Below are 17112 nucleotides of genomic sequence, written 5' to 3'. Positions count from 1 at the left end.
GAGGTCCAAGGGCAAGTTTGACTTGGGCATCTTATTTCAGACTCTGCTGCCTGTAATCAAAGGTGGAGCGTATGTATAAAACGAGCTTAATGAAGAGATTTTCCTCGTTGTTGGGTGCAATAGCTGTGTCTGCCCAAAGAACCTGAGGGTATACAGGATCAGTAAAAAAGATGCTAAAGGTTTCTGTAGAAGCAGAGGTGTCATGAGAATTGCTGGAGATAGAGGAACTAGTATTTGCTGAAGACAGGATGTTTCTGAGATTAGGGATTTAACAGATCTTTTAAACGTGTTTAGAAGTCCATTGCATCTTTTTTACCATTTTTCTCTCCAGCTACAACAAAAGAAAAGTTCATTACCTTTTCTGTTTTGACTTTCTGATATTGGGGATGAAAAGATGAAAGCTGAGAGATGTAAGATTTGTTGTTTCACGTAGAATGTCCTAGTGTTTGGTGGTTCTGTCATTGAAGAATCCACACTATTTAGTGGCTTTCATTTTCATAAGTATTTTTGGAGTTAACTTAAAATCTTAAACCATAGGGTATAGCAAGGTGTACTCTGTATCATCTAAAAGAATTTTATAGTTTTTTTGAAGAATGTGATTAACAGCTCCAAAGTTCCAATTGTTTTATTTAGAAAGTGTGGCAAACAGCTGTAAAATGCAGAATCTTCTCCTTAGCTTTACTAACGAGAAAAAAAATTCCACTTAAGCCTTGAAATGCAGTACTGAGAATGCAAAGCAGCGATTTACTGTTACTAGAAATTAATGGGAAATTCTTTGCTCTTTTCTTCCTGTTTTATAAAACAGCGCTACATCTTTTACACCTTGTTGTCTTAACTGTGCATTATTACTCAGATAAATAAAATTTGTCAAGGATAATTCCATGTTGTGAGAAGATGAAGATCTTTTTTAAGCACTCAGTCTGTTATTTATCACATTGTATCATCACTATCATAAAATTCTTTTGGGACATTAACTCACCACTATAGTTAACTTTTATTTAATTTGCCTGTTTGTTTAAATGGCCTTATGGCAAAAAGGCAGCATTTTAGTATCTCATGATTTTTGCTTTCAGTAAGGAAATGGAAGTGTTTGAAAGGCGGAAAGAAAAAATGTTTGTGATTAATGTTGACTGCATTCGTTTTATAAAGGACTACAGTAGAGCTGACAAATTGATCAGCAGCTGGGTCTTACCCATAACCTGTTGATACAAGTCCATGCCTTATTTTGCCAAGCTGGACTTTATTTCTTTCATTTGTCCCATGTTGCCAGAAGGCAGCATCTGATGTTCAATAGATACAGGTCTGAATTGTAAAAGCTGCTCTCTCAGTCCAGGTGCTACTGAAATCAATAAGAGTGAGTGATTTTTAAGAGACTTGAATGAAGAACAATTACCTGCTGCAGCTAAATTACATTTTGTGCTGGATCATCTCTAGGCTGAAAGCTGGTAAGCACCGAAGTGAGGAGGTGTAGAAATTAAGAAGCTGACATAGTGACAGATGTGGCATATCAAAGCACTGAGTTAACCTGTGTTTTGGTAAATTAGATCTGCACTTATATAAACTGTCAGAACTGCAAAAGGCATCTGAAGGTGTATAAATTCAAAAGCATCTTGAAGGACTTAATCCTTTCCATCCTTAAAAGAAATATAGAGCTATAGCACCTTGTTTTGTGTCTGGACTCCTTTATGCTGCTTTATATTTTATGAGTTCTGGGCTAGGCTGCAAATGGAGGCAGTTCTGCAGAAGGTGCTGCAATCCAGCTGGGGCCTGACAAGGGCCAAGGGAGCCTTGCTGGGCCATGTAGTAAATATTACATTGGAGAGCACATTTTTACATTTCTTGTGTATTAGCAAACACAAAATAATTAAGCAGTAGAAAACATGATGGAATCCAGGAAGTCTTCAGGTTCCTGTCAGAATAATTGCTCTCTATAGTGTGCTTCCATTAACACCTCTGAAAGTGTAAAATCCTTTGGGGTAGTAAAAAACATCTTCTTGAACTGCACTATTGTTTGGTTGTTGGGGTGCAGCAGGTACACTGATGAAAGTGTGTTTTGTTTGTTTTTTTTCTCTATTTCTGCTGTCAGAATGATATATTTAAGGAAGTTGCTGTACTTGGAAGAATTACATCATAGGCATCTAAGACTCTCAGACTTCTTAAAAATCTGCACCCTTTTTGCGGTGATTTTGTAATTCATGTCTTTTCCTGTCATTTTTTATTAGTACTTTATCACCAGACAGTCAGAAACAATATTCATTTTCAAATGTCCTGCAGCAGTGTTGTCTTGTTGTTAACTCTTGTCATATTTCACTCATTGGCTTTGAAAATGGAAAGTGATGAATGGCTCCAGTGTTTTGTTTATAACGTCTCTTTCTGGAGCTTTCTATGGAAATAGTACATTTTCATTACTTAACTGGGTCATTGAAAGGGCTTGTTTTTTTTTCTTAACATAAGAAAAAATTATTAGACTTACAATCACAAAAACGAACCCTCAAAAAATTATGGAAAGAATATTTTAAGAATATTAAATTCCCATTTTGGTTCCATACTAATTTATTTAGTGCTAGTGTGGAATAATGAAATCTAAAGTATTTTGAACTTTCTCACACTTACGTACCTTAAAACAGAAGTGATCATGATACAAACTGCCTAAAATTTTACAGCCAATCAGATTTTAATAAAATAATTTTTTTTTTTCCTTTTTGAGAGATAGATTCAAGCATGAAGGCATGCACGTCTTGTGAGTGTGTTTAATATGATCAGGAAATTCAAATCCAGACGTTTGCTTAAAGGTTAAGACATATTTGAAACAACAAAGGAGGCCTTTTCTTTCTGCTGCATATATTTAAAATGGGCTACTTTTGAAAGAAATTTCAGAATCCCATTTGCATCCTAATTGCAACCCATTTCCTGAGTCCACAGTTAGGCAGACTATAGAGTGGCATTGGGGATTTCTGGGGCAGAGAAATTGTTGGTTCTAGCTGAGCTACTGAAAAATAAAAGGGAAAAAGATGAATGGATTTTTTGCTTCAGCAGTCACCAGCTGGCAGCTCGGCTCCTTGGAGCTGCGCCAAGCAGCAGTTTACAGCAGCCCTGCAGCTGCTCTAGGCTGGGCTGGAGCACGACTGGCACGAAGCCACCTTCAGCTTTGGACAAGGACTCAGCCTTGGAATTGGCCAGCAGATGCGCTGGGATCGGGGCTTTGCTCGCTCGTGTCTAATGCGCGGAGAGCGCGGGTGGTACCTGAAACTTCAGCGCCGGAAAATTCGCCTTAATCGCTTACAGGAAGATAAGGAGAAATAGCTTAAAAATAAATGTTTAAGTTTGTCCAAAGTCGGTTTGGTTTGGGAGTTTTTTGGCATGGCAAGTGTGGCTTTTGCTTTTATGTGTCTCATTCTGGGACATTTTCCTTCTTTTGACCAGTTAATGAGGATCCTAAATAACTGTAAAATGGACCAGCAAGAAAATCTGGTTGCACTGCATTCTTTCAAACTAAATTATCTGAATTCAGCAAAAGAAAAATTAATTCATTTCAATTCTGTACGTTGCAATTTTTATAAAAATGTTAGGATCATACCAAAAAATAACTTGCATGAAAATCAAAGCAGGACTGGACTTTTAATTGACAATATTTTAGAGGGAGAATAATGTTACTGGGATGAGGAAAAGGGAGAGGATTTCTTGTTGATTTTGACTCCCATATGACTATTATTCTCTCTTTTCCTGATTAGAAGGTATTCTTCAGTAATTTATCATAGATAACAACAATAGTATTGGGTTTTGGCAGTGTTTCATTAAACTCTCTGCTCGTTTGATGTGTAACTATGCATCTGATAGAATGAGTCTGTCTTTTCTTGTTAACCATCTTATTGTCTTATTGCCAGGGACAGGGCCAAACCAATTTCTTAAAATTCTGATGGCATATTCTGAATTTCTGTTGGTGTTTTAATGTAGGTGGATTAGCTCTTAATTTGTCACCACCTGGTGTTTGTTTAATTATTCAATAGGAGGTAGATTTCAGCAAGTTACAGTTTCACAAAGCTAAGACCTTCCCTAACCACATATATATTAAATATTTATTGATACGTACATACACATTGTCTCCCCCCATCAGCCAGCAACCAGAAGCAAGTATTTCATAGACCTACAAATCAGAATTTATTTTCTAAATTGAAAATATTTCATGTGAAATATAACCTTGATAAGGAAGAGGAAAGAAACACCCCAGTGCTAGATAACAGCGTTTCATCAAGTTAAAAAGCAATAGGTGATGATAATCGGCTGAGCATAGGTATAATTTTGCGTTAAAAAATCATGAAACTATTGTGTACAACTAGATTAAAGTGAATGGCCAATTTTGTGCTGTTGCCAAATAAAATTGCTAACCTCCTACTGGAGTAATTAATAAGAAGTAGATGAAGAAGTCCTTCGTAGGATTAATCGTGTGTGTTCTGCTTCGTAATGGTGGGGGATTACCTTGAGTACTGCACTCCTGAGCCTTCTACTTCAAGAAAAAAATAGTGGAATTACTGAACAGGATCTGTAGAGAAGACAAGTGTGAATGACTCAGAGTCTAGCAGATGAGTCCTATGAGAAAAGATCAATGTGGTACTTTTTTATTCTTGAGCAGTGAGGATTAAGGGGTTGCTTGACAGCATTCTTTGCAGACATAAACAGGTATTCAAGACCAACACAAATTCTTTCTTCATTTGCACAAGAGAGAGAAAGAATGATCTTGAAGCCAGAAAGATACAGTTTAGACATTAGGAAGACCTTTTCTAAAAGCGAAAGTAATATAGTGAAAAAATCTTAGAGGAGAAGGCTGTATAGGTTACATCAATGAAGGTCCTTAACTGTCCAGAGGAATAAACTAGAGTTAACTAGAAGTTCAGGATAGACTGGAGGTCCCACCATGAAGTTCCTCTAAGCTTCTGTCTCAATTTTTAGGTTATCAAAGATACAGGGTGACATATGGTAAACTCCAGAAACATTCCCTCACAAAAAATGCTTGGATTTTTGACAGGGCATTAAATTTGACTCTCATCCCAGTAGGAAGATTATATTTACTGTCATAAACATAAATAATATAGATAGATGATAGATAGATAGATAGATAGATAGATAGATAGATAGATAGATAGATAGATTAAAAGTGTGTGAACTTACAGACAGGTCCTCCCAAGAATGATACCCTAGGAATTAAATGGAATATCATTTCAACACCTATGTGCTGTAGATGTAAAATCTGAAGTATTGTTTCCCAGAAGTGTTCTACTCCCATTTATGAATATATGTGTAATCAGCACTGAATAAAGTGGGAAAAAATTATGTTCCAGTCCTAATAATTTTTTCAAAATATCATCTCTGATGCCTAAAATGCACTGCAATCCTTATACCCAAACCTGCATATGGCTCTGCATGGAATCATGACCATTAGCCTGCCCTATAAAAAGCATTTAAGCTATGAATACTGACAATATCATTCTTCTGTGCTGCTTAAAATAGAAATGCATGTGAAGTGATACAATTCATTCTGAAACAATATATCTGAGTTTCCTGTGGAATCATGGAAACACCCTGAAATATTTTTAGCCAAATACTGTTGTAAGGCTTGGTAGTATTTTTTATTCTCTCAGCTTTGTTCTGTGACATCAGAGCCCATATGTCAATGTAAATGTCAAGAAGCTGCTCCTGTGTCCTTTCAGAGTTCTGTTACAGAAAACCTGTAAGGAGCCAAATTGGACTTTTCTTTCCAAATTGGACAATTGTTTCCAGTTGCTTTAAGCATTCCCTGGGAAAGGGTTCCATCATCTCCCCCCCAGTCAGGTGTTCTAGGGACAGTATGAAGTATCACACCAGATACACACTGAGAGTCTGCAGTGATCTGATTTGCCATGCACAGATAAATTACCATCATTTGAACAAAATCAGATGCATGCATGCTTGCACAGCATCAGAAGTTGGTGACATGCTGGAATCTTCTTACACTGTATTTTTTCCAGGCAGCTGAAGTAAAATTTGTGCTCTTCTCTAGCATGTATTTGACTTGTAAATACACAACAAAACAACTGGATTCAAGGGACAGTGAAAATTGAGCATGTTTCAAGCTTACCCAAGGCATGAAGATATTTACAAAATATGTTCTTTATAATGTGTAAGGATTTGAGAGTATTAAGTGTTGAACTCTATGCAATCAAAATTCTCTTTGTTTCATTATGCGAAATGCTTTTGAAAATCTGCTTACAATTCGTGGAAACTTCTTATCCATTTATTATGTTCTGGGAAAAAAAAATCCTCCTTTGATTTAAACTATTTTTTTAAGGAAAATGCCCAAATCGTTACTTGTAGCAAGCACTTTTCAATTCTAGTGCTTTTCAATCCAAAACCATTTCAATTAAATGTGAATGAAGTTTTGAAAGTTTTACCGTCAGTTGGAGTCATCTTTCATTTCAATCTGCCGGACTCACGTGCAGTTCATGTGTAGTGAGGAGTGGTTTATGTACTCCACACCATTTCCTCTACTGTGTTCTATGAGTAATACATTGTGGTTTGTCTTGTTTTGTTTCCCCAGACTACATATCCAATCAGAATGGTGAGCCAAAGGGACAGAAAGTCAGCACATACTCCCACCGAGGACCCTTTTAGACACCCGCCAGGCAACCAAGCAGCAGCGTATGAAAGCAAGAGCTGCCAGCTGTCTAATTTGTGTCTGAGCAGCCTCCTGAAGGAGAAGGAGATCGTGGAAGTCATCAAGCACACCCGCGGCACGTACGAAAGCCTGGCGGCAGAGGTGACCCAGAACGGTTTGGCGGTCACGGCCCCCAGCGCGGCCAAGGCGACGTCCAAGGCTGACGGCTTCCCCGTGTTCCCAGGGGCTCCAAAAGACCCAGCTGCTGTGCCTCGGCAGCACAGCACCTTCACTGGGAGACTGGGACAGCCCCCCAGGGGACCCATCTCTTTACACATGTACAGCAGGAAAAACGTTTTCCTCCACCACAACTTACACACGGCAGAGCTGCAGACTTTAGGTCAACAGGATGGCTAACAAGGTGCTTATTTTCTTGCCGTGGAAGGAGAGTTGATTAAAGAGGGATGTAAGCTCACCTAGAGCTCTGTCTTCAGTTCTCATCTACTGCTACTTTCATGTGGAAAAAAAATAAAATAAAAATTTAACATTGTTTGTAGGTTCCATGCTTTCCCACCTTGGACTGAGGCAAAAGAATTGATGAGATCATTAAATAACTGGGTTTATTTATCATACAGAAGAAGTCAGCACAGGTTTAATAAATGGGACCATTTGGCTAGCACTGCTAGTCCAATATTGGCTAAATATATTTTTTCCCCTCTGTAAGTCACTATTGTTCCCTGAAGTTCTAGAAGATGATCTTAAATAAAACCTGTATGTTTAATAATATTACTGTTAAAGTAGATGTGAGGAATTAATAGATAAGTAATTAGTAAACCCTCTTGAATTTCATAGCGATTAGGGAAATAAGGAGTCAGAAATCTTTAAGGACCCTCTTTTTACAGTTTGGTTTTTTTTTAACACAGTGAAATTTGGTCACCTACAGAGTGCTACCACTTCCTGCTGTATGTGTTTCATGAGTGCCTCATGCCACAAGTGGAGGAAGCAATTGATTTTCCTCTAACAGGCTCATAGAGAGTCGCCAGGTATTTGAGTCAGTAAACTGGGTCCCAAACTGAGGATGTCAGGTTGTTTCCTCAACCTTCCCTTCCCTCCTCACACTTCTATTTAACTACATTTCTCTGAGTGTTTCTGTTCTATGAGGGCATGTCAGGTTCTGGTGATCTTTGTGCTTTACAGGCACTATAGCACTCGTGATGTGACATTCTGCTGTGTAATTCATCCTATAATTTCATTTCACTTCCCAAACCAAAAGTGTGTGAAAGACTAAAGTAAGAGAAGTCATCTTATTACCCAGGCCGAACAACCTGCATCAGTCATAATCTCACTTGTCTGTAACATGTCAAGACTAACAAACCCACTGAGCTGGTGTAAACCAACAGGTCCTTAAGTGCAGATGACATAGCCCACAGAAATTAATTTATTGCCTGGTCTCATGGGAGTATGAAGTCATCTGACCATGCCACAGAACCTGGAGACCTGTCAGTAGCAAAAGATCTGGTTTTCCCCTCTAAGAGGCTTGGAAACCTCTCAGTCCAGTTACTCCAAACCTGTGGTACATGTGAAAGATGACAATTTACAACCTCTCTGATGCTGGGTAATCTGTTTGAGTTGTAAAGACACATGCAGTTAGTAGTTTAAAAATAATTTGGCACATATAAGTACAATTGAGGCAGATCTGAGGCAAGTCACCTCTCTCTTTAACCGAGAGAAAGACAATAAGGAAAGACAAGGGTGCAGCACATTCTCATACACAAAAACAAGCCATTGTGACCTAACAGATAGCATATAATGAAAAATAAAACTTCTGTAACCACTAAAAATCTGCAACTTTTGAAAGTTAAGTCACATAGAGTATATGAAATGAAGCAAAGACAAAATTTTACCTAGTGTTAAATATTTCTGCTTCACTACTTAATATTTGGATTATATAATAAGGAAATTTTATTAACAAGTCTTGATTAGACTAAGGAAAACAATAGACTATGAGCTTGGCAGATATTCTGTAAAGTAATTTCAGCAGCCTGAAATTTCAGGCTTCTGTTTATTGAGGATTTTATTTTGATTAGAGCAAATTTTATTACATTATCTGATGTTGAAGAGAGCAGGTTTTGTCTAAATATTCTGTAGTGATAATTTTAGGTATCCAGAGATGGATGCATAAGAACCAAGACAAACATTTGCCAAAATTCTTCGTGTTCATGTGTGCATTGCTACTGCCAAAACAGAATGTGCAAAATTGCAAACACAGTTTATCGAATTAACTGTGGGTATCCAAGACTCCCAGTCCTGCATTGAAACTCATAATTTAAAGTCTACCAAACAAATTAAAAGTAGTAAGAAGATAACTTCACTACTCAAAATCACTTTTTCTTCTTAACAGTATTTTAAAGTCATGGTAGATTGAAAGGACAATTAATTCTTACTAACAATTCATTTCAGTATTGCTCATCTCAAGAGCTGATGTATGCAATTCAATTTCAGATCTGTAAATAAATTAAACATACACTGTTATCAAGGAATGTTTTTCCAAGATACAAATGTACTGTACTATGTAAACAAAACAAAACAACAAAGAAACAACAACAACAAAAAAAAAAAACAAAACAAAAAAACCAAAACAAACCACTACCCTCTTAAGTTTTAAGTTATGTACTGTATCTATAATTGTTTTTTTCCTGGGAAAATGGACTTTTGGACTACACTTTATTAAAAAAATCCATCTATAATCTTCAAAAATAGCATCTTAAATGCTACTATTTTCTTGGAGAATCTTTTATAGAGTTAAAACTTAAAAAAACTGGAAAAAACAGTTCATTGAAAGTGAGGGATATTTTTAAAATGTCATCTTGAAGCTGTTTTGTATCAGTATTTTCAACATTGTTATGTTATTTGTAATACTAAGTGTAAATCTCACCCAGAGAAGGGTATTAGCCACATGTTAATGTACAGTGCAGCAGTAACTGTAAAGGAGGTCCTTTCTTTGATCCTCTTGTGTATATAGGACATCATAAAGCAACAGCATGTGGACATTCTTGCAGTGAATTGATTCCTTTGTACTAAAAATCTCTAGTTTTTTAAGAGTTCCATGTACAAAATGATTTATACATTTCTCCAAGGCTATACATATCCAAAGACATGACACCAGGGGAAAAAGGCATTTATTGTTTTTTTCCCGTGCATGTACCTTTCTTCCCTTCTTTTTTTCCTCTTTCCATACAACAAAGCATAATTGCAAATTTTCTGCTTAAAATTCCTTGTTAGTTCTATGTCTTTCAGTGTGATAGAGGGCATTTTAAGGAGGAGGAAATCCCCAAAGTAAAACTCGTTCCATTTGAAGCAGTGTCCATCCCACTTTTTTAGATCAATCACTTGGCAAAAAAAAAAACAACTTAGCTCTGTGCCCTAAATATTTTTTCTATAATTTTACAGAGCCACACCTGAAATGTGCTTATCATCATCTCTACACTTACCCTGACTAGGACGTGTTCATAAAATACAATAACATGCTAGGGCCAGCCCTGGTCATAAGTTGTTGAGGTGGAAGGAAAACATTTGTCCAATACTGTTTTATGTTTGGCTTTCAGAGCAGTGGAAAGGGGTTTTTGTGTACCTTGTGTATGTGGATGAAGCTCAAGCTGTGTGCTTGTGCATACTGGAAAAAGAAACCTTGCTACAAAGCTCTCCTCTCTTTAGGCTATTCAGCAGTATATGAAGCATCCAGCAACAGATATGTCTGCCACCTTTCCAGACAGGCCAGCCCTCTGTGTGTAAAATGAAACAGCCAGAATAGATGCCTTTACTTCAGACTCTTACTGGGTTTTGTTCCAGACACCTCCACATAAATGTTGGAAGGACTTTCCTTATGTGGCTTCTCTTCTGGAAATCTTGAAAGGGTGTATATCCAGACTAAGATGCTCAAGTGATGTTTAGATAAGCATTCAAAAGCTTACCAAAATGTTCATGTTTGTCCTACAGGTTCATTCCAGTCATTACAGGTTCATTACCAATAAAAGATGGTGTTCCACCCTTTCCAAAAGGCCAGTTTGGAAGTAATGATTTCTGTCTGTGCTGATTCACTTTATACTGTTAAATACACAGTACACTCTTCAGACTAGTAAAAATAAGGTGTTTTCAAATCAGTACTGTACTTTACATGCCCTGAGTTGTGCCATATCTCCACTGGACTGATGAGTGGGACATTGACTTCCATTAGGTTATATCAAGTTAAGTCCCCTGATGATTGGGATTGTGGCCTTTAATCCAGCTAGTCTCAGTTTATGCACAGAAGATCTCTAAATTTGGAAATCTTTCCTGGTTCACAGAAAAGACAAGAAAATACTTAGTCTAACAAAACCATCAGATCGTGATCTATGGTGAATGGACTTTTTTTTCCCCCTTCACCTTCAAAAGCAAAAAAAAACCCTGCAAAGCCTTTTGTACATCTACACAGTTCACAAATTATGTACAAATGAAGTAGAGTAACATCTATCAAATTGCAAAACCTTGAAATAAATACCTGGAGAAAAAAGTACAGGGGAGTCTTCTCACAGATCTTTGTAAAGTTGGTAAGTTTGTAAACAGGTTGGTAATCTCTGTATCTGAGTGTAGTAATGAAGTATGTTCTATGGCCTCTACCCCTCTCACTCTGATGGATTTTTTCAGGGGTAGAATTTGCTGTTTGAAGCTTGTTCTAGAGAAAGCAGGCAGTACAGTGTGAGATAGTACATTGAAAGTACATTTCTCCCAGCTGGGAGAAACACACAGCATCCTTTCCAGGATGTATCTTTGTGTTCTTTAGCCAGCAACAAGTTAACAGAGATTCCTGAGGAGAACAGCCTCAAATCATGCAGACCACGACGGTCTTTTAATGGAATTACTTTAACATGTCCCATTTCCATAATAAGGAAATTCCAGCAGCTGCAGGACACACCTTGCTGGGTTGTTGCGGGGGGTGGGTTTTGAGATAAAAATGCCATGTACTACTTTTAACCTTAGACACTCTGGAACTTGCTCACTGATGATCTACCCAGGATGTGAGAGTTTATCCACTGTAATGGATATGATAGTAAGTTCTCACAGTATAAAGATATTGGATCTCTTCCCTGAGGAGCTTGAGATTTGCAATGTATTTTCAGTCTAGGAAAACTATCTGTATTTAATTATCTTCTTCAAAGATCTTCAGTTGTTGCAAAGTCAGTGGAAAAGAAACTTACTTATTGAAGTATTTTGGAAAGATTTTGTGTTAATTTTATTTTAAAATGTACTTAAAATTCATCTCCCTGTATTCTAAAGACAAGGAAAAAAAAGGAAAAAAACCTTCTATCAGCATATATTTTCCATAAGTCTGTGATTCTCACTAGCCACAGCTGTCACTTGTATTCTGTACACCTGTGAAATACTTTTGGATTTGCCGTTTTTGTCACCTTCGGTATCTGGAAATCATTACCTCTAGTTCTGAGGCGTTTTTACCATCCATCCAGTACTTGAAACACACAGGCTCTTGGGGATTTCTGCAGAAGTAGTCCTGGTACTCGGAAAGCAGCACAACACTAAACTTACCTGGAGGTCTCTGAGTTTCTCTTGGGGATGGAAAACCTATTCTGAGTAATCTTAACTATGAAGGAATTGTGTGAATCCGACGGATGTGGCAAAATCAGATGTTTGGTTTCTACGTCCAGGTAGAAGTTATGGAATAGAAAATACTCCACTGAGGAGATTTTTCTAGTGTGCCAATACTATCTCCTTATATTCTGTATCATGACCCTTTCTGCCTCTCTGGATTTCAGGAACGTTTTCCTTAGGTATAGAGTTGTGATAACTGTAGACAGGTTGCACCACAGTGTTATTTCTGCTATGAGAAGGCTCCACTGGATTTTTTTTTTTTATTTAAACTATCTCATCATTAAAATGTTTTAACATTTTCCCCAGAACTGCTATGCTGCTGGGGTAGTAGAAAGCAGTGCATTCACAGAAAATGTCGCTTTCCCATCTGCATAGGCTGTTGGTGAGTTGAGGTCACAGCTGATTTACATCTACCCAAGAACTGTCAAACTTCTTTAGCTCCTACATAGACAAATACATTGCCAGGTTTGACCCTGCTTTTGTTACATTGAAAAGGCCCTAATAATGTAGTTTTTAAATGCATATGGTTATCAATAGTTGTAGTAGAATTTTAGTTTATTTTGAATTTTCCATTCTGTCAATGCACTTTATATAATGATTTAATAGTAATTACACAGGGACTTTTATTTTTTTCTAACCTAAACTTGATTTCAGCAGGTTTCAGAATTCTCTACTTAAATTTAAGGGTGTAAGCAATCCCATAAACAGTCAAATCCTTCTTCTTTAAATGCTAACACACAAATAAATAATATTTTTTCTGAGAAACAATTTCATTCATGTTTATTGTTTGAAAAGTATGATGTATAAAAAGTATTTTTACTTATATCTAAATATAACTACTTTTCAAACACTCCACACAACTAAAAAGATAAGAAATGACCTTCATACTAAAGTCGCTTATAAAGTCACTGTCCAGCTATACCACTAGGCTTTGTTTGCCAAATCATTAATTCCTTTTTAAAGAAAATGTATTTGTTTTCCATGGTTAAGAGTGTGAAAAAATGTTTCAGTACATGCTCTACAGAGTCTGTGGAGAGATGATCATAAGGAGAATATAAGCAATCAAGGTCCTTAATCAGTGATGCATCTGATGTTTTTTTAAGAAAGAGGATCAATAGGATGTAAAAATCTGTGTAAGAGGAGAGCAGATGTTTTGTTGCTCAGAAAAGTCTAATGGACGGGTGACAGATTAATAGCTCTTTTTCTCGTCCAGAGCTGGTGGTGCAGAGCCATTTGCTGTGAAATAACACTGAAGCAATATATTTATAAAGTAAATCTATTAGAATAACAAGAAATGAGATTAAATGGTCGTGTTACACCCCAAAGTATGGGTAAGGGTACTTTCATAATTTGATCAAACAGCATCTGAGTGAATTTACATCTTTTTATTACCAGGGTATTATCTTTATCTGAAGGATAAGTGTCAGCAGAACAGTGCAATTTGCATTGTAGCACAGAAACAATTCAGACAAAAAGAATAAATGAAAAGATTCTATCTCTAAAGCCTTGCACTTTGTACAGTCTTCTCTAACTATCTTAAGTAGTTTCATGTAATTTTATTTCATGCAGCTGTGGTAATGCCCTTATGTTGGGTAACAAGGAGAAAACATTGAAGAGAGTCAGGACCCCGAGCCTATGTCAAGAGCTGCACTTGGTTAACAGGGTCACAGTTTTGGTTTTCCTTTCCAATAAAGCATCTTGGGATCTTGGGAGAAAACCTTTATACAAACATCCCCACAAACAGCTTGGCCCATAGTTAGGGGAAAACTAAAATTTTAATTTAAAAAAATGGATTAAAACTCCAACTATTTTTGAAAATATGTTGCTTAGTACTGCTGAGGGCCATTAGAGAGCTTTGGGCATTTTTCTATAAACAAAAGTGTTCTGTTTCATGTATTAAAATAGGACATTTTATCTGATTGTTTTCCCATTGTGAATTTGTCTGTATCCTTCTGTCCAGGGTGATATTTTTTAAAACTACTGACCACTATAAAAATTTAATAACTAATAAAAAATTGAATTTTCTACTCTGTGCTGCTAAACTCCCATTTAATTTTAATTACAGTACATGACAAGGCTACTTGTTCTATGCTATTGAAATTATTTTTTTTAATATAATTGGCAATACTATAGAGGTTACTTGAATTAGAGACTTTAAAAGAACAACACAGATGAAAAAAGGTGGAAAATATTAACTTGATGGTAAAGTATATGTAATGGACCTTTGAAGACTGTTGAAGAGTAAAGTTCTGTGGAAGACAAAATAAAGGTTTTTCACTGAACACACTTCAGTCAGTCCAGGATCACGTTGCTGATTTAGATGGTAATCTAGATTTAAGAGGAAAGAAATGAGAATATTTTTGCTAAGAGATAACACACTTAAAAATCAGCTTGGAGCAGAATTTGTGATAGTGAAGGTATTTGACTCATGATATGGAAAAGAAAGCTGTAAAATGTATCTGAATTTTGATGAAACAAGTTCATTAGTGATTTTGGTGGTTTTATTCTACAAAGCCATTAATTGGTTAAACTCATTCTTCTTTAACAGGCAATTACTTTGTAATATTTAAGAACTGCCAATCCCTAATCTTTGACTTGAGTACAAAACATCCTCTGGTTTTTTTTTGTTTTTTTTTTTTTTTCTTTTCTGTTCCTTTTTTAATTGTTTTGAGGTTTTATAACTTCTGTGCAATAAGATTGTGATTGTTTCAAATTCAGTCATTTTGCACTGACTGAAAACAGATAATGTAGCCTTTAGGTGAGAATACTGTTGTCTCTGAAGAATCTTGAGCAGCATTCTGTTGTTTTGGGTTTTTTTAATCAGATTATTGGGTAAATAATTTCTGTGAATTACTTGGAAGAGTTATGGCAGTTTGTAAAACAATACTATGGGATTCTATTGGTATTATTTAATGGTCATTTGTTTGTTCCTGGTTTTCGTTGGCATTATTTTTTCTTCTATGTTTTATGGAAAGAAATATTATTTTTGAATATTTGTACAGAATTTTAATTTTAAATCTCATTGTAGAGGTTCACATTCATATATTTCCGTGTTTGAAATTAACATAAAGGGCTCTTACAGGTTTTTTTTTCTTTTCATGCTGCCGAAATTTTATTTGTTAATAAAAATCCTGTGTTCTAAAGATGAGCCTGTGTTGGTTTTGTCTTTGAAATAGTTTATATTTCTTTGACATTTCTTCATATTTTGCTGGGAAATATATATTGCACTCTAATAAACACTAATTCTTTAATGGCTTAATGCTATTAGCAATCTGTCACAATCAGGAGATGTATCATTTTTTTCTTGAGTTTCTTTAATCACTTAATAAGAACTCTAGGTTGAAGATATTTTATACTGTGGTAATAATAAGGTACAAACATCTGTGCAGAACATTTTATAAAATCTAAAGTTTATACTCAAAAATTCTACTGTCTTGCAGGAAAAAGAACCCGAAACATTCTAGGTATTTTGCGAATTCCTTATTACACTATTTCCTGAGTGTCCAAATAATTTTGCTTACACAACATTTCTCAATTTCCTACTCCACTTCTCACTGGTTCTTAGTGTGAAAATACTAATTTCCATAAATAAAATTAGGCTTTACTTCTGTTTTCTTTAGCATATTGTTCCACTATATTCTTATGTTTTAATAGTATGTGGGTATTTTTGTGTTGTCCATCCCAGGTTTCAACTAGGGATCTTATAAAGCACTCCTCCACTTTGCTTCATTTCCCCATAGTATATCAGAATGATATGTCTTCACCTTCAAAGGCCAAAATCATTAATATTACTTTAATTCAAATACAGCAGAAATAAGCAAACTTTCACATTTGTAAGGCCATAAAGCATTTGTCATCACTAACAGTAGTATATAAATAAAAGCAGCATGAAGACCAAATTGATTGTTCATCGTGTCATAACTGAGTTCCATTTCAGCCTTTCCCTGCTTGTAAATAATTTTTATGGGCTGCATTCTCAGAGCAGGAGTTTTATCTCTTTGGGAGGGTTCTAGTTATTGGTTTGGGTGATTGTTTTTGTTTTGTTTTGTTTTTTTTTTTTTTCATCAGCACCAGTTCCCCATTTTCAGTGCCTGCTTTGAAAGCCTCAGCTCAGCTTCCAATGCTTCATCTACAAATGGCTGTAGCTCATTTCACAGTACTTAGATGCCTACTACTCTCCCAGTAATACTGTTTAAAATATATGTCCCTCTCTAAGCTGTTTCTTCCTGGTGCTATCCACTCTTGAATAGCCGTTCCATTTCAGTGCTATTTATAGGAACTTTTTGGAATGTTTGGGTCCCTGGCAGGAATATGAAGCTTAATAGGTTATTTGACTTCATATATAATCTTCTAAGGAAAAATAAAGCTGAAATAGAGGAAGAGTTTTTAATCTGATATTTTTCTGCGAATTTAAATTACTGTACTATCAGCCTTCTACTAAATGAAGCTAAAGAAACATAAAACTAGATGCAAGTGCTGGAAAGTGGAAGGTTCTTTGAAATTAGCACAGGTTATGCAAAGTGCTTGGGAGCTGAGGAGGCTCTCCCACAAAAAATCACTTCCATGAAACTTGAATGCATCCAAAATAATGGGCAGCTTAGTCTTTGTGTTGTGATGGTCTTTAAAGTGCCTGAGAATTTTTTCACTGTTACATTACATATGTTGTCTTACTTCCTTGTAAAGCATTTTCTTCTCTTATGAAACAACAGAACAGGAATTTACTCCCTATCACAAAAATACCTCAAAAGCTACTGATTACTGAGAGTGAAACAATATTCATCAAACAGCAAAGTATTTCCTCAGTTAGCTCATATATATTATAATTTATAATATTTTATGTT

At 36.0% G+C, this 17112-nt stretch overlaps 1 protein-coding gene across 5 annotated transcripts in view; it reads left to right on the top strand.

Moving 5' to 3' along the window:
• CCSER1 (coiled-coil serine rich protein 1) overlaps nt 1–17112 on the top strand; it is a 623842-nt gene that overhangs the window by 589777 nt on the left and 16953 nt on the right. For 3 of the 5 annotated variants that reach the window (XM_088163988.1, XM_088163985.1, XM_088163984.1), the window contains one exon: nt 6572–15419. The exons of the other annotated variants lie outside the window; for them this stretch is intronic. In XM_088163988.1, the coding sequence (XP_088020114.1) occupies nt 6572–6645 (74 nt within the window). In that variant the 3' untranslated portion in view covers nt 6646–15419. Of the gene's footprint in view, nt 1–6571; nt 15420–17112 lie in introns of those variants that run through there. 5 annotated transcript variants of the gene reach the window in all.

Source organism: Sturnus vulgaris, chromosome 4 (assembly GCF_052056855.1).
Source record: "Sturnus vulgaris isolate bStuVul1 chromosome 4, bStuVul1.hap1, whole genome shotgun sequence".
Classification (NCBI taxonomy): domain Eukaryota; kingdom Metazoa; phylum Chordata; class Aves; order Passeriformes; family Sturnidae; genus Sturnus; species Sturnus vulgaris.
This window is presented reverse-complemented; position numbering and strand designations above follow the sequence as displayed.